At 40.7% G+C, this 24,893-nt stretch overlaps 1 protein-coding gene across 1 annotated transcript in view; it reads left to right on the top strand.

Moving 5' to 3' along the window:
• The window catches only part of CCDC125 (coiled-coil domain containing 125), a 28,246-nt gene extending 4,350 nt beyond the window's left edge, over positions 1-23,896 (top strand). Inside the window, exons 2-12 of the mRNA XM_081090021.1 lie at positions 3,456-3,795; positions 7,611-7,669; positions 8,904-8,990; positions 10,023-10,100; positions 10,988-11,073; positions 12,116-12,198; positions 15,659-15,774; positions 16,538-16,645; positions 18,395-18,569; positions 21,572-21,702; positions 22,805-23,896. Coding sequence (XP_080946147.1) covers positions 3,495-3,795; positions 7,611-7,669; positions 8,904-8,990; positions 10,023-10,100; positions 10,988-11,073; positions 12,116-12,198; positions 15,659-15,774; positions 16,538-16,645; positions 18,395-18,569; positions 21,572-21,702; positions 22,805-23,113 — 1,533 coding nt within the window. The 5' untranslated portion in view covers positions 3,456-3,494 and the 3' untranslated portion in view covers positions 23,114-23,896. The remainder of the gene's footprint in view (positions 1-3,455; positions 3,796-7,610; positions 7,670-8,903; positions 8,991-10,022; positions 10,101-10,987; positions 11,074-12,115; positions 12,199-15,658; positions 15,775-16,537; positions 16,646-18,394; positions 18,570-21,571; positions 21,703-22,804) is intronic.
• The last annotated feature ends 997 nt before the right edge of the window (positions 23,897-24,893 follow it).

Raw genomic sequence — 24,893 nt, 5'->3', positions numbered from 1 at the left:
GGAGGCAGCTGATTGATGTTTCTAACTTTCTATCCCTCTCCCTTCCTCTCTGTAAAAAAATCAATAAAATATATTTTTTAAAAAAGTATATAGTTGGATTCATTTTGACAACCATCGTTCTAGTCAAGATATAAGACTTTTCCATCATCCAAAAAAGTTCTCTCATGCCCTTTGAAGTTCACCTTCCCACCCTAGGCAACTGTTGACCTATGGTCTGTTATGAACGTTAGTTTTGCTAGGATTTCATACAGTATGTGGTTCTTCAGTTAGTATAAATGTCTGTAACATTCACCATGTTGTTACATATACCAGAAATTTATTATTTATTGCTGAATATATTGTATTGTACGGATGTACTGTAACTTGTCTGTTTTCCTGTTGATGGACATTTGGGTTGTTTCCAGGTTGGGACTAATTTGAATAATGCTTTGAACATTCTTACACACATCTCTGTATGAACAAATGTTTTTGTTTCTCTTGGATAAATAACAAGAATGCAATTGCTGGGTCACTGTTGAAAAGAAACTGCCAAACTTTTCACAGTGTCTGTACCATTTTATGTTCCCACCAATAGTGTATGTGGATGTCCACATCTTGGCAACACTTGCAATTGGCAGTAATAGGTGATTGAATGTCACTGTAGTCTAATTCGACAATTCCCTGAATGACTAATGATGTTGAGTGTCTTTCCGTCTTTGTATCTTCTTTTATGATTTACTAGAGGCCTGATGCATGAAGATTCATGCAAGAATGGGTCTTCCTTCCCCTGGCTGCTGGCACCGCCTTCACTCTGGCTGGAGCCGCCTTTCCGCCTTCCCACGCTGCCCAGAGGCCCAGAGCGGCTGGGGTGGTGGGAAATGTCCCCGGCCGCTCGGCGCCTGCATATGCAAATTAACCCACCAGCTTTGTTGGGTTAATTTGCATACTCACTCCTGATTGGCCGGTTGGGTGTTGCAAAGGTATGGTCAATTTGCATCTTTCTCTTTTATTAGTGTAGATTACCTCAAATCTTCTAAGGACCTTTTTTTTTTCTTAGAGAGAGAGAAACATTGATCAGTTGCCTCCTGACCAGGGATCAAGCCCACAACCTAGGTCTGTGCCCTGACTAGGAATCAAACCCACCACCTTTTTGTGTAGGGGATGATGCTCCAACCAACTGAGCCACACTGGCTAGGGCTTAAGGGCCTTTGCTTTTACACATTGAAAATATATGGTACTTTGACCCTAAAAACAACAGAAAACCCTTCATAGGTGATCAGATCTAGTTGGCATCCATGTACGGTTTTAATAGTGGAAGAATAAGAGAGAGAGATCAGTAAAAAATAAGATGTAACCATTTTTGAAAGACTGCACGTATGAGATTTATTTTTGAAAGTCCTGGTAAGCAATTACTTAAACAGCAGGATATTTAGAAAAATATGTCAGATGTGGGTGGTTGTTTTTTTAATGAGTCTTGTGAAAAGGATGAAATATTTCTAAATAACTACAGCAGAGCAGCTGTTTTGTAACATCTGGTGATGAAAGCCCCTCTTAACTGTATTCTGTACTGGGCTGAGCATTTCAGGTGCTCTCCAGCCACCAGGTAGGCCACTGTCACCAGGTAGGTGCCTACGATGGTCTTCAGACCTGAAGGCTCAGGGATGATTTCCATGTAGGGCATTTTTACCTGCAGACGTTTTCTTCTAGGAAGAAGGGCAGGCAGTTAGCCCCATGCTATCCAGTGTGCAGCCTTGCTGAGGTGATTGTTTTGTTTTTCTACCCTAGAGGCAAGTTGATTTGTTTGCATAGTCTTTCTTTGCTTTATTCTTTTTGCTGTTATTGTGTGTGTGTGTGTGTGTGTGTGTGTGTGTGTTAATCCTCACCTAAGGACATGCTTAAAGAGGGGAAGAGGAGGGAGGGAGAGAGAGAAACATTGATGTGAGAGAAACATCGATCGGTTGCCTTCTGTATGTGCCCCACCAGTGATCGAACCTAAAACCCAGGTATGTGCCCTGACCGGGAATCGAACTGGCAACCTTTCAGTGCACAGGTTAATGCTCAACCAACTGAGCCACTCCAGCTGGGCTATTCTTTTATTAAACAGGATTTCTTCAGCACTGGTTATGTCTCAGTTTTAGGCACTGGGAATGAATTAGTGGTGATCCAAACAAAGGAACACTTCTGCCCTTGTGGAGCTCACATTTCCTTCTTCTTTTTTTTTTTTTTTTGAATGTTTTTATTGAGGTTTTTTTCAGACAAGAAGGGAGAGAGAGATAGAAACATCAATGATGAGAGAGAATCACTGATCGGCTGCCTCCTGCACGCTTCATACTGGGAATCGAGCCCCAAACCCGGACATATGCCCTGACTAGGAATCGAACCTGTGACCTCCAGGTTCATAGGTCGACGCTCAACCACTGAGCCACGCCAGCCGGGCTCACATTTCTCTCAGGGCCACCCACAGCAGGTCTGGGCTCTGGTAGGGGAAATCTGAAGGGTGCCCTAGCTCTTGACAGGCATCCTAGGCAGCTGGAGCCACCCTCCGCTTCACCTGGTTCCCTCTGCTGGGCTACCTTTCCTTTTTCAGAGGCGTGAGTGGAAAATGAATATAATATGGTATGTTAGAAGGTCATAGTGCCAAGGAGAAAGATAAAGCAGCTAAGTGGGACAGGGAGAAGGCTGCAGTTTTAGACGGGGTGCCAGGAAAGGCCCCACTGAGAGGGGAAGACTGAAGGAAGGACCCACAGGAGGTGCGGAATCCGCTGTCAACTCTCTGGGGGAAGAGCATTCATTCCCTGAGGCAAGGTGAGCTCAAAGCTCTGGGGCAGGAGTACTTGGCATGGTCCACAGCACCGCAGGCCAGGGCAGTCAGCCTCGGCTGAGGGCGGGCAGAGATGGGCATCAGGCCCTGCGCCACTGGAAAGGCTTTGCGGTTTGCGCTGGTTGCATTGCGACATAGGTTTTGAACGGAGGCAATCTGATTTGAGAGGGAGGTGGGGCACCTTCCCCCCTCCCACCTAGGACTGTCCCACATACAAAACCTTTGCTAATAGTGTCTGCACAGGGGCTGTCGGAGGAACCGAAGAGCCCTGGGCACCTGAACTGAATAAAGGGCGGCGAGGGGACAGAGGCAGGACGCTCTTGGTCGTTCATTGCAAGGCTCGTGTTTTTTTTTCAGAGACTTGTCTGAATTTTATGTAGCTCTTAGGCTGGTGAAAACAGAACCTTTCCTTTTAAGCTTGTATCTCTGTTTCCTTGGCAAAGACCCATCTGCTTTATCCTGATCAGCAGGTTATTCAGTAACTGCCTTTCCTGCTTCCTCCCCATTCGCTGCTTCTTTGAAATAAGAAGTGGGAATTTTCCTCACCAGTAAGTCCTTACATGTTGAACTGGATTGCGTTTGTGTGCTGGTGCTCCCTGAAAACCCAACTCTCTTACCCTGACGGTGTTTTAACTACTGTTCTTCCTACCTGCAGGTAAGCCGGTTTTCCTATGGTAACCGCGGCGCCTGGCTGATGAGCAGGGCGTTGAGGCCACCGACTGAGGCCGGGGCGCAGACCTGGGAGGCGGAGGACGATGACATGGCAGAAGGCGACTTAGGGTACGGCCTCGGGAGAAGGCCGGGCGGTATTTATGAAGTGCCGGCTTCACACTTGGTCACATCTAGAAGAAGATCAGATGAGACGAACTGTAGCCCTCCCCTGTCTCCCAGGAAGGGGGAAGAAAGAAGTGGTGCTGTTTGTCGGCGTCCCAGGCCTCAAGACACATACCGTGAAGGGCCCAGGACCCCCCATCACAGACGACACAGTAGCACTGGTAAGAATGCGTGTCCCCGCCTCCCTCCCCACACAGGACAGTGGTCACCAGAGTGCGTTTTAGAGATGTTTCTCTATTCACCTCTTGAGATTGGTGATGGTTCAAAAGTAATTGATGTTTCTATTTCCAAGAATTGTTCAAATTGCGAAGTACACTAGTTATTCTGCATTAATACACACATGTTAGTTATATCAGTGAATAATTACCTACCTTGCTTTTTTTGTGTGTGATATAGTGGTAGACTTCATGTATTCCCTTTTATTTTTTTCTTATTCAACAAATATTTATTGGGTACCTATGAGGTGCCTGGGACAGTTCTAAGCTCTGGGAATAACATCATTGAACAAAATTGTCCAGGGCCCTAATTGTAGTCTAGGAGACAGAATAAACCTACAAATCAGCAGCTGTATAACATCAGGCAGTGGTAAGTGAAGGGATAGTGAGTGATTGGAGGGGCTGGGACACTGCTATTTTAGGCAAAGGTCAGGGGAGGCCTGCTAAGGAGGTGACATTTGAGCAGGCAAGCCCAGTGCTTATCTGGGGAGGAGTATTACCAGCAGAACACACAAGTTTCTGCGTATTTTAGGGATGTCATGAAATTCTCAAAAATTAGAAAAACAAAATTAATCTTGCCCAGCTGATGTGGCTCAGTGGTTGAGCATTGTTGACCCATGAACCAGGAGATCATGGTTCCATTCCCTGTCAGGGCACATGCCTGGGTTGTGGTCCCAGGCCCCAGTAGGGGGTGTGCAGGAGTCAGCTGATCAGTGATCCTCTCTCATCATTGATGTTTCTATCTCTCTCTCCCTCTCCCTGAAATAAATAAAAACATATTTTTAAAACACAAAAAATTAATCTTCACTTATTATAACTAAAAATAAATTATGCTGTACATTAAGGAAAGAATAAAATGCAGATCATACTGTGATAGAATGGTACAACTGCACAGCGTTTGGGAACCCAAGCATGAGGCCTGTGCCTGCGCCGGGGCACAGCTTTTGTGACTGTATCTTTTGTAATCCACATCGTAAAACTTCCCCACCAAAGTGGAACACACACACGTTAGAACAACACAAAAGTAACAAGAAAATGATTTTAGATTTACAAACAACATGTTGTAGCTGGGGATCTATCCCTATCCCGCAAAATCCTTCTTGAAATTAGGATGGGATTATTTATATATTTTTCTCCCAATTTCTTATCATGCATAGGAATGCATACTGTTTTGCAAGCAAGATGTTGAAAACTGAATATGATGCTTTGTAAAAACATGGGGAAACCACTGGGATAGAAACGAGATGCAATAGCAATAGTATGAGCTCTTGTTTTGTTGGGTTATGGGCTTTTATCTTTTATCAAAGTTGATCTGATCTTAGGTAAGAATGTTGTGTGAGTTTCCTAATAGGTTGTTTCCAAATTACCAGAAATTTAATGGTTTAAAACAAAAGACATTTATTATCTTACAGTTCTGTAGGTCAGAAGTCCCAAGCAGGTCTCAGTGGGCTAAAATCAAGCCATCGGCAGGGCTGCCTTCCTTCTGGAAGCTCTAGGGGAGAAGCCGTTCCCTGGCCTTTCCCAGCTTCTAGGCCGCCTGCATTTCTTGGCCATGGTCCCCTTGCTCCATCTTCAAAGCCAGCAGCGGCTGGTGAGAGTCTGACACTGACTCTCCTGCCTTCCTCTTTCATTGATAAGGACCCTGTGAGGACATTGGACCCACCTGGGTAACCCATGGTACTCTTCCATCTCCAAGTACATCCCATCTGCAAAGTCCTTTTTGCTATGTGTTCACAGGTTATGGGGATTAGGATGTGGGCATTGTTGGGGGCCATTGTTCTGCCTACCACAAGTATTAATAAAACAGAACTTGTCATTGTCCATCCAATGTTACTTTTGTCCCTCCTTTAAAACTTTGTATCATCAGAGTAAAAACATGAAGTAGGTTTTATCTTGGATACTGTCATATTGATGAAAATTCAGAATAGCAAAGGAAAAAATTGTTTTGAGAAAATTTTAATATTCCTCTAAATATTCTTTCTAATTTTCTTCTCCTTTTTCTTCTTTTTTTTTTTTTAAAATATATTTTTTTTATTGATTTTTTACAGAGAGGAAGGGAGAGAGATAGAGAGTCAGAAACATCGATGAGAGAGAAACATCAATCAGTTGCCTCCAGCACATCTCCCACTGGGGATGCGCCCGCAACCCAGGTACATGCCCCTGACCGGAATCGAACCTGGGACCCTTCAGTCCGCAGGCCGACGCTCTATCCACTGAGCCAAACCGGTTTTGGCTCCTTTTTCTTCTTTTCCTCCCACTTGTAACTTGCCACTTTAACGTTTTCCTGTTGCCAGTGAGACCGCAATGAAAATGAAGCTCCTGGAAAGCTCAGTGTTATGTCTCAGTTGATCACATAAGGAGAGAATAATTGAAGTTACAGGAGACTGCTAGTCATTCTTGTTGGAAAGAAATTAAATTCAGGTTATTTCTTAGGTATTCATATCACTACATTGATCAAATTTAAGCCAACACCAAAACTTATTTCGTTCACTCACCAACATTCATGTGTTTTTGTACTGTGTTTGTATAGTAGTGATATGTAGTAACTGACCCAATTATTAACAGCAGTTTTTTAAAAATATATTTTTATTGATTTCAGAGAAGAAGGGAGAGGGAGAGAGAGATAGAAACATCGATGATGAGATAGAATCATTGATTGGCTGCCTCCTGCACGCCTCCTACTGGGGGTTGGGCTTGTAACACAGGCATGTTCCCTTGACTGGAATCGAACCCAGGACTCTTCAGTGTGCAGGCCGATGCTCTATCCACTGAGCCAAACCAGCTAAGGCAACAACAGTTTTATTTTAGAGTCCTTCTTAAAAGTCTTTTTATTCAAAGTAAAGGGTGTCCCAAAATTCACGCAAGAAGTAATTTTGATAGAAAACACAGGATTATAATTAAAAATTGTAAATTTTTTATTGATTCATAAAGTATACAGTATAGGGTTATGTGGCACATATGCACTCTTTTGTTATTGCCTGAGCAGCCGCATTCTCGAAGAAGAATGGTCCAATGATGCTTCCAGCCCAAAATCCGCACCAAACAGTGACATGTTGTGGATGCATTTGTTTCTCAACAATCACTCGTGGATTTTCTGATGTGACAATTTTGTTGGTTAACCAAGCCATCAAGATGAAAATGAGCTGAAACCGGTTTGGCTCAGTGGATAGAGCGTCGGCCTGCGGACTGAAAGGTCCCAGGTTCGATTCCGGTCAAGGGCATGTACCTGGGTTGCAGGCACATCCCCGGTGGGGGGTGTGCAGGAGGCAGCTGATCGATGTTTCTCTCTCATCGATGTTTCTAACTCTCTATCTCTCTCCCTTTCTCTCTGTAAAAAAATCAATAAAATATATTAAAAAAAAAAAAAGATGAAAATGAGCCTCATCGAAATTCAGCCACATTTATGCAAAACAATCATGGAAAATTTCAACAAAAGAGTGCGTATGTGCCAGCAAAGCCATGGAGGCCATTTATCCGATATGCCATTCCATACATAACCCTATACTGTATACTTTATGAATCAAAAAATTTACAATTTTTAATTATAAACCTGTGTTTTCTATCAAAATTACTTCTTGTGTGAATTTTGGGACACCCTTTATGTATCTCTTCATTTGTGAAATATTTTAAGCTACCTATTTTTATCATTTTTTGGTTTATTACAATTCTCTTTGCAATTTAGGGGAAATCTATATTTGATAATTTGTAAACAAATGTCCTTATATTACTAGTTAAAGCAAATGTGGTTTTTTTTCTAATAGATTCTAATTCGGAATTGCCAAATGTAGAGTTAAAGCAACGTCTTGATGAAACATTAGAGGTGGGTACTCTAACATAAAAATTCTCATGGGAATAAAGGCCCACTGGTAGATATTTTGTTTAAGGAATCCTAAAATTGTGTGGAAGGCAAATGTTGGCTTTCCAGATATTGTGAAGGAGCCATGTGGTGAAACTACGAGCTGGCTCCTCAGTTTCTTATCCTCCTCATCTCTCAAAAAGGCTCTTTATGTAAATATGCCCTCCAGTTCTCCCCCCCACCCCCACCCCCCCCATCCCTCCGCCACGACTACTTCTCGAATCTTCTGGAGAAAATAGTTACCACTTCTTTCCATCTGTCTTTTCTGGCTTGAAATAACCTGACTTACTTTAACCTCTTTGAAGTCAAAAGACCAGAAAGTTTGCCAGGTGGCCGAGGAGGTGGCTCCTCCTGCTGGGAGTAGGGGTTCCTGGGGGGTAGGGTGCCTTTCCTGTGGGAAGCAGGAAGCCTGTCTTCATGTGTTTGTGACTCCTGTGAAAGCCGCTGTACTGTTTCCTGCGGCTGCTGAAACAACGTGCCACACGCTCTGGGCCTAAAACAACAGATTTATTCTCTCAGCTCCGGAGGCCAGAAATCCAAAATCAAGGTGTGTGTGTGGGTGCATATTCCCTCTGAGAGGTCTGGAGGGGAATCCTGTCCCTCTTCCTAGCTTCCCGACAATGCTTGCTCCTGGCATTCCTTGGCTCGCGGCAGCATCACTCTAGTTTCCGCCTCTGTCGTCATTTGGCTTGTCCCCTGTGTGTCAGTGTCCAGATTTTTCTTGTTTTATAAGGACACCAGTCATTGGGGTTTACCCTAATCCAACCTGACCTCATTTTAACTTGATTACATCTGCAAAGACTATTTCCAAATAAGGTCACAGTCACACTATCAGGAGTTAGAACTTGAACATTTCTTTTGGGGGGACACAATTCAACCCATAATAACTACTGTTGCTTTGTGAATACTCGTGTTTCTTTTATGTGGTCTAAGGAATTCTTTTTTCTTTCAAATTCTTAGCTGTGTGGCCTAGATGCGTAAAAGCAAAAGATTTGGGTTTTGAGTTACAAATGGCACCTGATAGTGAGGCTCTCAATTTTTGTCTGTCTGGTCCACTTGTAGAGCCCATAGGAATTTCCAACCTCATTTATAAGGTCAGAGTGCATTCAGTCAAACTGAATATGGAACTTAAATGTAGACTATCAAATTGATCATTTGGGATTGCCGATAAGAAGACTCATTTTATTTCTCTCCTCAGGAGGTAGAAAATTTAAAAACGGAACTGGAGGCCTCTCAAAGACAACTGGAAGGTAAAGAGGCAGCACTGAAAATTCTTCAAAGCATGGTAAGAAGTTTTTTTTAAACTTCCATCACTTTCACATTTCAGTACTAAGTTGTATGGTTTTAGCTTTTAAAACAAAAGTAGCAGTGCTTAAGATAATTGAGTTTCTTTTTGAGGACTAGATTTTTTTAACAGTTTTATTGAGGTATAATTTACATGCTATAAAATTCACTCGTAAGCACACAGTTCATTTTTACTAAACTGAAGTTGTACAACCATCACCACAATCTAATTTTAGAACATTTTCAACACCCCAAAAAGGAACTACATACACATTAGGAGTCACTTCCCATTCCCATCCATAATCTACCTTCAGTCTTATAGATTTGTCTTTTCTATTTCCTATCAATAGAATCATATAATATGTGCCTGGATTCTTTTGCACCTGACTCCTTTAGGTAGCATGTTTTCAAAGTTCAAGCATCGTATAGCCTGTGTCAGCACTTTCTTCCTTTTTATTGCCAAATAATATTCCATTATACAGGTTTGGCACATTTTGTTTATTTTTTTTATCCGTTCACCAGTTGATGGACATTTGAGTTTCCATTCTTTGGACGTTTTGAATGTCTGTGTACAAGTCTGTGTGCAAATCCTTTCGTGCATGCTCACATTCATTGGGGAAGACCCAAACCAAGATCTTCTGACTTCTGAACTATCAAACACTCCACAAAAGGTGGTCTCTGTGGAAATTATCATCTCAAATTACTTTTCTGTTGTCTTAAAATAAAAATGTTAGCCCTAACCGGTTAGGCTCAGTGGATAGAACGTCAGCCTGTGGACTGAAGGGTCCCAGGTTCGATTCCAGTCAAAGGCATGTACCTTGGTTGCGGGCACATCCCCAGTAGGGGGTGTGGAGGAGGCAGCTGATCGATGTTTTTCTCTCATCGATGTTTCTGACTCTCTATCCTTCTCCCTTCCTCTCTGTAAAAAACCAATAAAATATATTAAAAAAATAAAATAAAAATGTTAACTTCATCATGCCTATAGGAGTGATTAGAAATTTTTTTGTACTGATATGATTTTTATTGTTCTTAGGCAATATTTGGCAAAGCCACAAGTCATACCCAGGCAATATTTCAAAAAACTGTGGACGAAAAGAGATCCTTGGAGAAGGTATTTGCATTTTTAGCAAAGATGTAGTTAATCCAACAAGCGCTCAAACAGAATTTCCTTAAAGGTCACCTGATCAATGGATATGTTGTTTGTGCACACCCTCTGCTAGGTGTGCTTCACTTCATACGGTTCCTTCCCCTTTGGAGCTTATAATCCAGATTGTCAAATGGGCAAAGACCGTTTCTTTTATTTCCTCATTTTAAGGTATTAGGAGGCCTGCCAAGTTGACACTTCCTATTTTTCTTCTTTTCTTTATCTGCTTCCGGAGCCTGTCTTTGTCTGGCCACCTGATCTTCACTAAAACAGTAGTTAGGAATCACCCTCGAAGGTCCTGTTCCTGTGCTGGTAGTACTCTCCCTTGATGAAACGGCCCTGGGTGCAGACTTCCAGGAGTGTATTTTGCTTGTGGAGTCTGCATGGGTTAGGGCAGTGGTCGGCAAACTCATTAGTCAACAGAGCCAAATATCAACAGTACAACGATTGAAATTTTTTTTGAGAGCCAAATTTTTTAAACTTAAACTATATAGGTAGGTACATTGTTATTAACTTAATTAGGGTACTCCTAAGGCTTAGGAAGAGCCACACTCAAGGGGCCAAAGAGCCGCAGTTTGCCGACCATGGGGTTAGGGGGTTCGGGGGGAATGATGAGAAATCTAGGTTTGGACCAGCAAATTGTTAACCTAAACAATTTTAAATTTCTCCTATAGTAAGTAAGCTTTGGCAAAGCTCTTTTGAGTGCTAAAGAGGTATGTTATGTGTGTTTACAAATGTCTTACTCTTTTTGAGCAATACTTAGTTTTTTTCCTCTTGAACCTATTTCTGTGAAATGATTATATTATTTAGTTCAGCTAGTCACAATGTCCTGAAATGCTATTTTCTTTCTATAGGAAATAAATTCCTTGCAGTGGAAAATAGAATTTGATCAGAATAGAATAAAAAATATAGAGGAAACTTGGACCCAAAAATATGACAGGTTTGTATATTACTAATCTATAGTTTTTCTTTGTGAATCTTTAAAATGTTTGTAATTCAAATGTAGCTTAGGCCTTCTTCTTCCTTGAGCTAACTCCATGTCTTTCTGTTAGTTTTAATTTTCTTGTTTAAAAAATAGTATAAACTGTATTTTTATTATTTGTTATGTTTTTATTGATTTTAGAGAGAGAGGAAGAAACCTCAATTGGCTGCCTTCTGCACAGCCCCTACTGGGGATCCCGCCTGAAACTTGGGTGTGTGCCCTGACTAGGAATCGGACCAGTGACCTCTTGGTACATGGGACTAATCTCAACAGAGCCATACTGGCCAGGCTAAACTGTATTTTAATTTTTTTACTTTTTTTTTTGTTATTCTTCACTTGAAGATATTTTTCTATTCATTTTTAGGGAAAGTGGGAGAGAGAGGGAAGACAGAGAGAAACACCAGTGTGAGAGAAACACATCGATTGGTTGCCTCCTGCATGAGCCCTAACCAGGGCCCAGGCTGGGGAGGAGCCTGCAAGTTAGGTACGTGCCCTTGACCGGAATTGAACCCAGGATACTTTGGTCCACAGGCCGACGCTCTATCCACTGAGCCAAACTAGCTAGGGCTAAACTGTATTTTTAAAAACAATGTAAGAGTCATTGTTTCCCAAGTTATTTTAGCATTGACACTATTTTTTCAAACAAAATCTTTTGATCAACTCTTTCATTAGTGTGAATTTAATTTTAATTTTTTAATCCTCACCCAAGGATATGTTTATTAAACTGAATTAAAACTTCAGTAAAGAGAATGAATATTCAAAATGGTTGCCTTAGAGCTATTTCTGGTTCTGATTTTTTCTGAGCTGTACTGAAGGGTTTAGAGTATGTACAAAACATTTCCACACTCCTTTAAACTGTCTTTATTTTGTAACATCTAAATTCAAGACTTTTGAAGTAGGAAAAATTATATTTATTTTTTGTGCTCTAAGGGATGAAAACATTCTGATATAAGTACAAAGTGTTAACATTTTAGTTATTTGGTGGTTACTTTTTTCCCAGGCTAAACTGTGAAAATGCAGTCCTCAAAGAGACTTTGAAACTAAAAACAGAAGAAATTAAAATGCTGAAGTCTGAAAATGCAAGTAAGAGTGGTATTTTGATGATTCTTTTAAAATATTATGTTAAAAGATTCATTTTATATAGTGTCCTATGTTAATAACATACATATCAATAGAGATGAAGTGCTACTATTTAGAAGTAATATATTCTAAGAATAATAGAAGAAATGCATCATTTAGGTGTTTTTAATTTTAAAAATGTTTTAGGTAAAAGTCATGTAACAAAATTACCATTTAAAAGTGAACAATTCTTGCCCTAGGGCCAACCCTCTGTGTTGTTAAGGGTCAACTGCAAATGTAAAAAATTCATGGCCAAGGGCACATGCCCAGGTTGTGGGCTCATCCCCTACAGGGGGCGAGTAGGAGGCAGCCAATCAATGATTCCCTGTCATCATTGATGTTTCTATCTCTCTCTCCCTCTCCCTTCTTCTCTGAAATCAATAAAAACACATTACCAAAAAAAAAAAAAAAAAAAAGTGAACAATTCTCAGAGGGAGGGGATGGGTGGAGGTGGGAGAGGGTGTATGGGGGATAAATGGTGATAAAAAAAATAAAATAAATAAAAGTGAACAATTCAATTGCTAATTACAAAATACTCACAGGTAAGTAAGTCATAGGAAAGTCAATAATATTGTGATAACTATGAATGGTGCCAGTTGGGGAACTAGAATTATCAGGGGACACTCTGTACAGTATATGATTGTCTAACCACTAAGCATACACCCCAAACCAATACATAATAATAAATAATTTTTTTAAAAATATATTTTATTGATTTTTTACAGAGAGGAAGGGAGAGGGATAGAGAGCTAGAAACATCGATGAGAGAGAAACATTGATTTCTTGCCCTGCCCGCAACCCAGGTACATGCCCTTGACTGGAATCGAACCTGGGACCCTTCAGTCCACAGGCCGACATGCTATCCACTGAGCAAAACTGGTCAGGGCATAATAAATAATTTTAAAAAGTGGAACCATCTAGCTCCATAACATTTCCATCATTCTAAAATAAAACCTCAAACCTATTACAAATTTCTCCTATTTCTCCTTTATCATTTAGCTTTTATACTCCCTGTAAAATAAATGGTAGAGCACCTGATGTTTGAGGAACCTGAGTAGGTGTAGGTTCTCTTGGGACACTAGTAGGGAAAGTTTGTAAATAGTTATTTAACATTAGTTTCTTTCATAAGTGTCTTCTGTGACTTTATCACTAATACGGTCATCCTTAATTTTTCAAGATGATATTTGACTCACTAAGAATTAGAAATTTTTTACATTTGCAGTTGACCCTTAACAACACAGAAGGGTGGCCCTAGCCACTTTGGCTCAGTGGATAGAGCATTGGCCTGTGGACTCAAGGGTCCCAGGTTCGATTCTGGTCAAGGGCACATGCCTGGGTTGTGGGCTCGATCCCCAGTGGGGGGTGTGCAGGAGGCAGACAATCAAGGATTCTCTCTCATTATTGATGTTTCTGTCTCTCTCCCTCTCCCTTCCTCTCTGATATCAAGAAAAATATATATTTTTAAAAATCTTTAAACAACACGGGGGGAGGTTGGGGCATCAACCTCCGTGCAGTCAAAAATTCACATATAACTTTTGACTCCCTGAAAATTAAGTCATCCATCTATATTTGTGGGGGATTGGTTCCAGAACCCACTATAAGGGAGACCAAATACTTGTATGCTCAAATCCCCCATATAAAATGGTATGGAGCCCATGCTGGTTTGTCTCAGTGGATAGAGTGTCGGCTTGTGGACTGAATGGTCCCAGGTTCGATTCCAGTCGGGGGCACATGCCTGGGTTGCATTGCGGGTTCGATCCCCAGTAGGAGGCATGCAGGAGGCAACCAATCAATGATTCTCTCATCATTGATGTTCCTATCTCTCTCTCCCTCTCCTTTCCTCTCTGAAATCAATAAAATATATTTAAAAGAAAACATACCAGTGATCCAAACTCCATCAGATTTTTTTATTAAGAATTTTCACAAGAGGATTTCAAATCATTTAGAACATTTCTGCTAGTTACTGGAGAGCAGAAAACGGTAACTTCCCCCCTCTTGTTGCAGGGTGGAGTGGGAGGGAGGATGGGGAGGGGTTGTCATGAGCAGCTTCTGTCTGGAGTACTAACTTAACACAGGAGAAATCTCTGCTCAAATCACTGGTACAGAGAAGCACCATGTGTGTGTTCTCATCCAGGGCATCGCCACAACTCACGCAACTATACTAGGAAAAGTGCCTCTCTCAGGCCATGACCCGATTCAGAACTTATTTTTGTCCCCTTCAAGCCACCACATTAAAATAGTTTCTGTTCAGAAGGGAGAATCAATATCTTCTCTTAGAATTTTATAAAAAGTTGGTACCACCTTAATATTCTTAAAACACTTTAATATTGCCCTAACCGGTTTGGCTCAGTTGATAGAGCATCGGCCTGCGGACTGAAGGATCCCAGGTTCGATTCCGGTCAAGGGCATGTACCTGGGTTGCGGGCACATCCCCAGTGGGGGGTGTGCAGGAGGCAGCTGAATCGATGTTTCTCTTTCATCGATGTTTCTAAATCTATTCCTCTCCCTCTCTCTTCCTCTCTGTAAAAAATCAATAAAATATATATTTTTTAAAAAACACATACTTTAATATTCTTTCATTAATTTTTGTCGTAAGGTAGCTCATTATATAAGGGATGTGTGGTGGGGGGAAGTGCACACATATACACCGACTCTTGAACAACACGGGTTTGAACTGCGTGGGTCCACTTATACACCAATTTTTTCAATAAACATACAGTTGACCCTCCTTTTCCCTGGATTTTGCATCTGGTTATTTAACCAACCTCAGATGGAAATACTGTTTTCAATCCATAGTTGGGAATCCATGGATATGGAGGGCTGATTGTATGCATTGTTCCACATCATTTTATTTTATCAAAGTTGATCTGATCAACTTTGGTCCACAGGCCGAAGTGGACCTCCTGTCCACCCCCTACTGGGGATCGAGCCCACAACTTGGGCATGTGCCCTTGACCAGAATTGAACCCGGGACCCTTCAGTCTGCAGGCTGATGCTCTATTCACTGAGCCAAACCAGCTAGGGCGGATTGCTGGTACATTTGACAAAAAACAAATATGATTATCTCTGGTTATCTCACTATCTGGTTATCTCACTATCTACAACGTCTCTAACTTGCCTTTGTATATTTTCTCTTTGAAAATGCTACAAATTTTCTGAGTAAATGAAGACTAGACTTAGGTTGCAAAGTTAAGATACTTCCACTTAGAAGTAATAACATTTTACCTAGTGTTACACATGTATTCTCTCACTCCATCCATACCCACTATTCTATCAGATTTTCTGGATGGGGCCAAATTTTGTGGGCAATGCCTGTTGTATATGCATTGCTTGTAAGGAATGAGTATAGACGTTGATGTAACAAGATTAGGTGAGACCAGAGTTCGCCCTCATAACTAACACTTTCTTGTATGGCCCTTCCTAGGCTTGAATCAACAGTATTTGGAAGCCCTTGCTATGCTTGAAATCAAACAGCAGAAGATGGTTCAGGAAAACATGTGCGATGCTAAAAGTGACTTTACAGCGTTTTCAGGTCTTGAGGTAGGTAAGCAGGTATGAAAGCTTAGGAGGATGGAAATTTTCTACTTCCCATCGTCACCATCTGTTACACATTCCAGGACAGCACCATACTTACAATTTGAGGCCCATGGGTTTGTCTCGTTCAGCTCTTGTCTTGCTGGTCCCACACCCTTCATGCATGTCATTCTTGGAGATTAAGGAATATGTTAGCCATTTACTTCCTTTTATTCCTTAGTTTTACAGTTTTAGCAGAAGCTATGTTAGTAGGGCCTCACGTTATATAATCATAGATTTTTTTTTTTAAGGCGTGGACAGATGATTGCTTTTCTCATTGACATTAAAATGCATTCATTTTTGAGTATGCGACTCTCCCTGACAGGAGCAGGCAGTAATGAATGCTGGGCAGCAGGGCCAAGTCCAGTCACAGGAAGTCCACATTGTGGATGTTAATATTGACTTCACTAGGTCAAGTTCCTGCCAAAGATTCAGAATTATAGGAAACTGGTGCTAGGTTAAAGGTGACGGTGGGGAGTGAAAAGAAGGAAGGTAGAATTCCATTATGTTTTTGTCCCAAGTACCAACATTCTTTCCTCGTTTGCATGTAATTAACCTTCTCTTGGATGCTGAAATGCTGGTCTCATTTTTCTTCTGTTTTTCCCCCCAATTTCTTTGAATAAAATGCTTGACTAGAAATGTGTGTGGGTATGTGTGGGTGTGCCCCTGCATTTGTGTCCAGCTAAGCAGTGTGACACTTAGAAACAGGGTAGTGCTTTTGGATTTAAAGCTTGCGGTCCTTGGAGCCTGTCTTTGTCATGGCCCTGGAGGGAGCCCCTGTTCCTGTGCCAAAATGGCGGCATCTGCTCAGAAAAGGATTCTTCAGCTCAAACAAGAGGTATCGTATTATTAGAACAGTAAAAGCCTTGGTTTTGTTTCTCTATTAATAGTAGAATAAATGGAAGTATTTTCAATTATTAGCTTCATTTTACTAGTCATTGGTGATGGATCCTATGCTTAGTTTTATAAAATAGCATTAACTTATAAACTGGATATGGTTCCAGAATACAAATAGTATTTGGCATGATACTGTAGCCACATAAAGTTGTTTGCCTAAGACTGTAGTTAATACTTCCTAAATTCTATTTCTTTTGTTTATACTGTATACTAGAGGCCTGGTGCATGAAAATTTGTGCACTCGGATGGGGGGGGGTCCCTCAGCCTGGCCTGCACCCTCTCCCAGTATGGGACCCCTTGGGGGATGTCCACCTGCTGGCTTAGGCCTGCTCCCCAGGGATTGGGCCTAAGCTGGCAGTCAGACATCCCTCTGGCAGCCCGGGAGCCCTCGGGGGATGTCCGACTAATGACTTAGGCCCGTTCCCCGTGGGGAGTGGTCCTAAGCTGTTAGTTGGATATCCCTAGCCAGGGGTCCTCAAACTTTTTAAACAGGGGGCCAGTTCACTGTCCCTTAGACTGTTGGAGGGCCGGACTATAGTTTAAAAAAAAACTATGAACAAATTCCTATGCACACTGCACATATCTTATTTTGAAGTAAAAAAACAAAATGGGAACAAATATAATATTTGTATTTGCATGTGGCCTGCGGGCCGTAGTTTGAGGACCCCTGTCCTTAGCACTGCCACAGAGGCAAGAGAGGCTGTCCAGCGCAGCAGCAGTGGCAGGAGCCTCTTCTGCCTCTGTGGAAGTGCACTGACCACCAGGGAGCAGCTCCTGTGTTGAGCGTGTTGAGCATCTGCCCCCTGGTGGTCAGTGCGCATCATAGCGACCGGTCGTTCCTGGTCATTCTGCTGTTAGGGTCAATTTGCATATTACCCTTTTATTATATAGGATTGGAGGGAAAGGTGCACTTCTACTTAAAATTGCTAGGATCTGCATCACTGATTAATGAGATCAACATGAAGCTTATTAGAAGAGCAGTGAGGTTCAGCCTTTGTGCTACCAAACCTAGCTTTGATCTTAGGTCCATCACTGTCTAGCTCTGGCTCTGGACACATATGTTAGACAAAGGTAATAACTAGTTTGGAGGGTTGTTGTAAGAAATAGAGGAAGTAGACATATATTTAGCACGTGCTCAGCATTTAATCAAATGGTAGCTGTCATTTTAGCATGGGCCATAATTTTAAAAATATTTTACCTTTACTGAAGGTATGAAATTTAAAGTCTTCAGACTATATGGAAAAGCTAACAGCTAAATATTAAAAATTCATTAGGAGAAGCATATGATTACATAGATCAGAGTAAGGGTCAACTATAGGTGTCTGAAAGATGATATTCAAAGTCATTTTCAGTGGTATTGTCTGGAATGGCCCACCGGAGTACTGAAATGCAGGCTTTGGCAGTCTCCCTTCTCCCTACTGGGGCAAAACACACACAGGGCCTGTCAACGATAATGAAGTCCAAGAGAACTGACAGGCACCACAAGGGGAATCTCTGGTAATCCAGTTCAGAGTGGGCAGCTCCTGCCAATGAGAATGGGCACATACTAATTAAAGCAGATGAAATAGACCAAGGACAGAGTAGTCCCATGCTAGGCAGGGAGATTGCATTAGCTAATCTGACTCAGCATTCAGGCAAGAATTATTCTGGTTTTGCCTCTGACACCTTTCAAACTTTCTTTCAAAACCAGCTGGAACTTTTGCAGAAGAGAAAAGAAGAAGCTTACATAATGGCAGATGCATTCAGAATTGCATTTGAGCAACAATTAATGAGGAAAAATGACCAGGCACTAAGATTGACACAAATGGATAAAATGTGTAAAAAAGAAACAAAGTGGATAAATTCGAAGCACCTTAAAGAGGATGGTAAATATGAACTATAATGACAAAATTAGGCATAATTTCGGAAGTTTTTGGTTATAATCAAAGTTGATTAAGCATATTTAATACAATTGATAATATAATTAAAATTTTGCATACAGTTGTGATTTAAAATTTTAGTATCTATGGGAAGAAAGGGATCACTGGATGTTACATATGTAGAGCTATTGGGATTAACAAAGCCATAAAATAACAGGATAATTGTTGGTACTCTTCTAATGGCATTCCACATTGTCCTGAAATTAACTCCTAAAAGTTTTTGTGACATGAGACTTATAGAGGCCATTAAGCAAATATAATGGTGAAGTCCTCAACAGTACTTTATAGGAAGTACAAAATCAATATTTATATGGTTGTTTTCTGTAATTCCTTGACAAAAATTTCCATGTCCAACTCAAGGTGGGTGATTTTGCCAGGGAAATAAGACATAGTCCATGTGTTTAGCCTTTTAGGAATCAGTGGGAAACATTAAGAATATTTCTACCATGGACAACAGCTGTGTGGGCGATCATCCTCAGGCATCTCTTCTCTCTGCGATGCCCTTGATAGGAGCCACCCTGCAACATTTCAAAGGAATACTCTTTGAGGGCAGCACTGTAGGGAGAAGAGTGATGGGCGAAATAGGAAAAGGAGGGGCAGACATGATTAAAAAGTAATCTTATGAAAGCTTGTCACATTCTGTCACTTGCATACAAGGCCCGCTACTATGTATGGATATTGGCCATAAGGGTAGTGCTATGTAGACCAAGCTGGGTTTTTAAGAGGTAGATTTGTACTCATTTCAGCACTTGAGTATGGACTCATTTTATTATTATTATTTTTAATATATTTCTTTATTGATTTCATGAAGAGAGGAAGGGAGAAGGAGAGATAGAAACATCAATGATGAGAATCATTGATTGGCTGCCTCCTGCACACCCCCTACTGGGGATCCAGCTTGCAACCCAGGCATGTGCCCTTGGCTGGGATCGGACCTGGGACCCTTCAGTCCACAGGCTGACGCTCTATCCACTGAGCCACGCCGGCTAGGGCTGGACTCATTTTATTTATTATTATATTAAAACATATTTTTATTGATTTCAGAGAAGAGATGGAGAGAAACATGAATGATGAATCATTGATTGGCTGTCTCCTGCACGCCCCCTACTGAGGATCAAGCCCACCACCAGGAATTGAACTGTGACCTCCTGGTTCATAGGTTGATACTCAACCACTGAGCCACACCGACTGGGCTGGACTCATTTTATTTATTTATTTATTTTTTAATCCTCACCCAAGGATATTTTTTTCCATTGATTTTTAGAGAGTGGAAGAGATGGAAAATACCGATGTGAGAGAAACACATCAATTGGTTGCCTCCTGCACATGCCCTGCCTGACCAGAGCCACGGCTAGGGAGGAACCTGCAACTGAGATACGTGTTCTTGACAGTAATCGAAACCGGGACTCTTCTCTCCACAGGCTCACACTCTATCCACTGAGCCAAACCGGCTAGGGCTGGACTCATTTTATATTCCAGAATTCCTGCCTTTCTTAGCTAGTAATAAACCTTAGGAACTTTTCCATAGATTGTTTGATAGGTGTAGCTCCGAGTCTTTGCTTTCCCTTAAGGCACTGAGAGATTTAGAAGCAGAATTTAAATAATTGATTCATCTCTGAAAAGATGTTACAAGTCCTTACAAGTTTCAGTAATTCTGTGTTTCTTAGTGACAAGATTCTAATTTTACTAGTATATATTCCAATAATCTGAGCAGGTATAGGATGATTATTATAGGTCATTTTCTTTTGTGTGGTTAACACTGAAGGCATCAACTTTTCTTCCTGAGACAAGTCCTGAGAGAGTTTACAAGCACAGGTCCTTTTTAGGCTGAATGTAGAGACAGGTTCATCCTCTCATTGAAGCTGTGAGAGGGGCAGCTGGTCTGGTGTTTCCACTTTGCCACAGTTGCTCACAGAAGAGATCAGGTGTGAGCTCCAGTCACTGTGGTTTATCTGCTCTCGGTTTCCCAGGAGACCATTTGCAAAGCATTCCAAAAGCAATCTTGACATTTTCTCTGTATGAATCTATTAATTTTGTACCTTGTACTATAAATTGCATTCTTTCTATGGATGAAGAACATTAGTGCACATATTTCAGGTTGTGGATTTTTCAACATTGTCAGTACCTGGGCTAGATGCTTTCACAACTATGAGTTTTTTTGTTTTGGTGGTAAAACAATTACCACCTTAGCCATTTTTAAGCAACATTACGCATATTCACATTGTTGTGTAACCATCACCACCATCCATCTCCAGAACTTTTTCATCTTCCCAAACAGAAACTCTGTACCAATTAAATGCTCACTGTCCGCTCTCCTCCAGCAGCGGATGCTCTATTATTTAATACCACAGCAACCTTGAGGCACAGGCACTATTCCTATTCTAGAGGTGAGGAAATGAAGCTCAGAACTTGTCCACGGTCATGCAGTCAGTAAGTGGCTAAGTGAAGATTCAAGTCCAGGTCTTTCTGGTTCTAAAGCAGAGTTCATACGGTTCAGAGGCCACTGGCCTATAGATGTTTTGTGGGGTCTGCATGGTGTTCTCAAATAATGTGGGTAAGTGCCTGACATTTAAAATTGGTAGATATCACATACAAATCTGGATTGCTGGCTCCTCTGGAGAACTTAGATGATCTGGTAGCATGGGCTGCACTCTCTCCCGGGGGCAGCCATTGTAGCCAGCTGAGGAGCGGTGATGCAACGAATGGCAGTGTGTTGCTCTGGATTCTCACTGTGGCCCTCTCCTTGCATTTACTATCTTGGCACTAAAGCCTGTGCGTTTCCCCCTCCACTGTGCTACCTGACTCACCTGTGTTAGCGGTCTCCTGAGGAGAACAACCTCCTGACCGAGGAGTGAATTAGCCTTGGGTCAACGTACCTCTTTTCCTGGAAGCACTACATCCGTAAGTGTCTTTTTATGTCTCAGCTGAATTTTCATGTTCAATTTTAGGATCACTATCACAAAGGACTAAGAAGACCCTAGGGCAGAAACTGTTGGGTATGCTCCCTGCAGAAAACAGTTCTAAGAAGACTGAAGACCAGGATAACCCTCAAGAAGTCTTTAAGATGCTAATAGATTTGGTTAGTATCGTTGCTTTCTTTTTGCTTATTAATTCAACTCTTCCACTCTACACTTAACTTTTATGCCCCTTCATCTCCTTAAACTCTCTGCATGCTCTTCCCACTTAAGCTCCACCTCTGAAAAAAGAGGGCTCCCCATAATTAACTCCAGGCATCTGTCATCTGCACTGAAATAGTTTATGACAAGACCTTGTACTTATCCATCCACTTCCTCAGAGATCCTCTAATCACTGCCACATGCTTGAAACCAGTCCTGTTATCCCCATCTCACAGATGACCAAATTAAGAGACCCACATTATACGAACATGCTTACCTATAGGAGTGTTATTTGCATATAAATATAAAAACAATTTTATATTTAACTTCCCCTTCTTTTACAGAGATAAGTACCTGTTGATTTTACATGTATATATACACTTGTATATGTATTTCCTCCTCCCTTCAGATGACTTAAAATTTTCAGCAGAAAGAATAGTTTCTCGCCCTGGCTGGTTTGGCTCAGTGGATAGAGACTTGGCCTGTGGACTGAAGGGTCCCAGGTTCGATTCTGGTCAAGGGCATGAATCTTGGTTGCGGGCACGTCCTCAGTAGGTAGTGTGCAAGAGGCAGCTGATCGATGTTTCAAACTCTATCCCTCTCCCTTCCTCTCTGTAAAAGATCAATAAAATATATTTTAAAAAAAAGAATAGTTTTCTCTTCTTCCTTGAAAAAATATCCTCCATAACTTGTAGCATGAAGCTTGGGAATGAGTGGACACCTAATTAATTTATTCATATTGACTGACTTCACAGATTGAACATTGTTTAAAACAGTTTGGCAATTTTTTTTAAAAATATATTTTTATTGATTTCAGAGAGGGAGAGGGAGAATCATTGATTGGCTGCCTCCTGCACACCTCCTTACTGGGAATTGAGCCTGAAACCCAGGCATGTGCCCTTGACCAGAATCGAATGCGGGACTCTTCAGTCCGTAGGCCGACACTCTATCCACTGAGCCAAACTGGCTAGGGCCAGCTTGAACATTTTGAAAAATGTTTCTGACTATAGTTCTATACTGTTACTTGTTGACTAACTGGCACATGTTTAATTCCTGTGCATGCAGCTGAATGATAAAGAAGAAGCTTTGGCTCATCAGAGAAAAGTTAGCTACATGCTTGCTCGGGCACTGGAAGACAAAGACATAGGCTCAAGAGAGAATAAAGAAAAAAATCCCATGAATGACAATTTTCTGTTAAAACACCCCAAGCAGAAAACTTCAGAATTCTCTGTTTTGCATGATCCTATACATTCAAGTGTTCACATTTTTAATTCTGTGGGCTGTGTTTGTTCAATCCAGCACCTTCATACAGGTCAAAACTATAGAAGAACTCTGAAAAGATCTCATTCTTTGCCACGAAATATCATCTTTTGAAGATAAACCAGTTGAAATTAGAACCGAGAACTGTTTATGTCAAGAGACTTTGAAAAAGGATTGTGTAAACATTGCCACATCTTCAGAAATTGTATGTTTTCCGGGTATTTCTAAATTTTAGGAGGCAGCTTAAATACTCAAATGTTTTCTATAAGAAATTTATTAGTATTCTGTGATGACATATTTATAAATTATATTACTATATTTTATAAAATCTTCATTATTTGCCAACTTCTTAAAAACAAATATTATTTTGAGAAAAGCAAAAAATTATTTAACTATTTAGAATGACTATGGGGATCTTTGACCGGCTCAAGCAAGAATATAATGTAAATTAATGCTCTAAGAAATAATAACAATGCCTAGGAGTGATGGAATGTTAATTTTTGAAATACATTTATCATGTTTTATTTGTGTGTGTTTTCAGGATTTTTCATTTGCCACATAACATTTTTATAAAATTTCCTTAATCTCAATTAAAAGTTTTTATGGTGGAACTTTGGCAGAAGTATATTCAAAGTCACAGCTAGTAACCTTCCTAGTTTTTTTTGTTGATGTAATGACATTCTATAGCCAAATCTACCAGAATTCTGGTATTCAGACCAGTCTGAATTAACTTCTTGGTTTTGATGCTAAATTTTAGGCCACTTAATTTTCTATTTCTATACATATTATATAGTAATAATCTTTAATAACTTTTGGGAATGTTGCTATATTAGTAGCATCACAATTATGTCAAAGGAAATGTATTACATTACCAGCAATTATAATAAAATTTATCTCATTATGATCTCTAGTGAAAAGATACATGGCTTCACTGAATACTACTTAAATAGGTAACAATAGAGTATAAGGTAACAATATAAATCATTTATAGTTGTGTTAAAAGGAGAGTATTTAATTGGCATTAGTAAATAATAATAAAAGCTGAAAACCTGGCAAGTAAACTTTGAAAAAAAGAATGATGAAGAATTATTGTTATCAGATATTAAGATATAGTATCCTGATAATAATATAAAGCTACATTACTTAAATCAGCAGGTCAATGGAATAGGATAAAGACCATACACAGACCTAATATATGTAAGAGTTTCATATAAAATGAAAGGTTAAGGAGCCCTAGCTGGTTTGGCTTAGTGGATAGAGCATCAGCCTGGGGATTGAAGGGTCCCGGGTTTGATTCTGATCAAGGGCACATGCACCAGTTGCAGGCTTGATCCCCAGTAAGAGGTGTGCAGGAGGCAGCCAATGATTCTCTCTCATCACTGATGTTTCTCTCTCTCTCTCTACCTCTCCCTTCCTCTATGAAATTTCAAAATAAAAATATAAAAATACATATGCATATAAATGTTCTACTTTTAAAATAATTGTGAAAAACTGAAAATAACCTAAATATCCATGTGGTAGAATTCTAAAGACGACCCTTCTCATGATTCCCATCTAGGGACAGTGTAGAAAACTGCCATGAAGAGATTTTTAATATGTATTTAAAATCCAAGTGAGTTGACCTTAATATATGAATAACCTGATTAGGTGAGCGGCTCCCCCAACCCCCCCCCCCTTTTTTTTAAGGAGCAGAGATTTCTTAGCAGCTGATGAGGAAGACAGATAACCTGAAGCACTGTTGCTGGCTTGTAGATGGAAAGTACCATATGACAAGGCATGTGCACTGCCTTGAGAAACTGAGAGAGGCCCCTGGCTGACAGCTGGGAAGGAAAGATGGCATGTGCATTAAAGCAGCATGAACTAAATGAACTTGGAAACAGATTCTTCCCTAGAG

Source organism: Myotis nattereri, assembly GCF_964212035.1.
Source record: "Myotis nattereri genome assembly, chromosome: 4".
Classification (NCBI taxonomy): domain Eukaryota; kingdom Metazoa; phylum Chordata; class Mammalia; order Chiroptera; family Vespertilionidae; genus Myotis; species Myotis nattereri.
The sequence above is the reverse complement of the archived record's forward strand: the minus strand, read 5'-3'. Positions and strand labels throughout refer to the sequence as shown.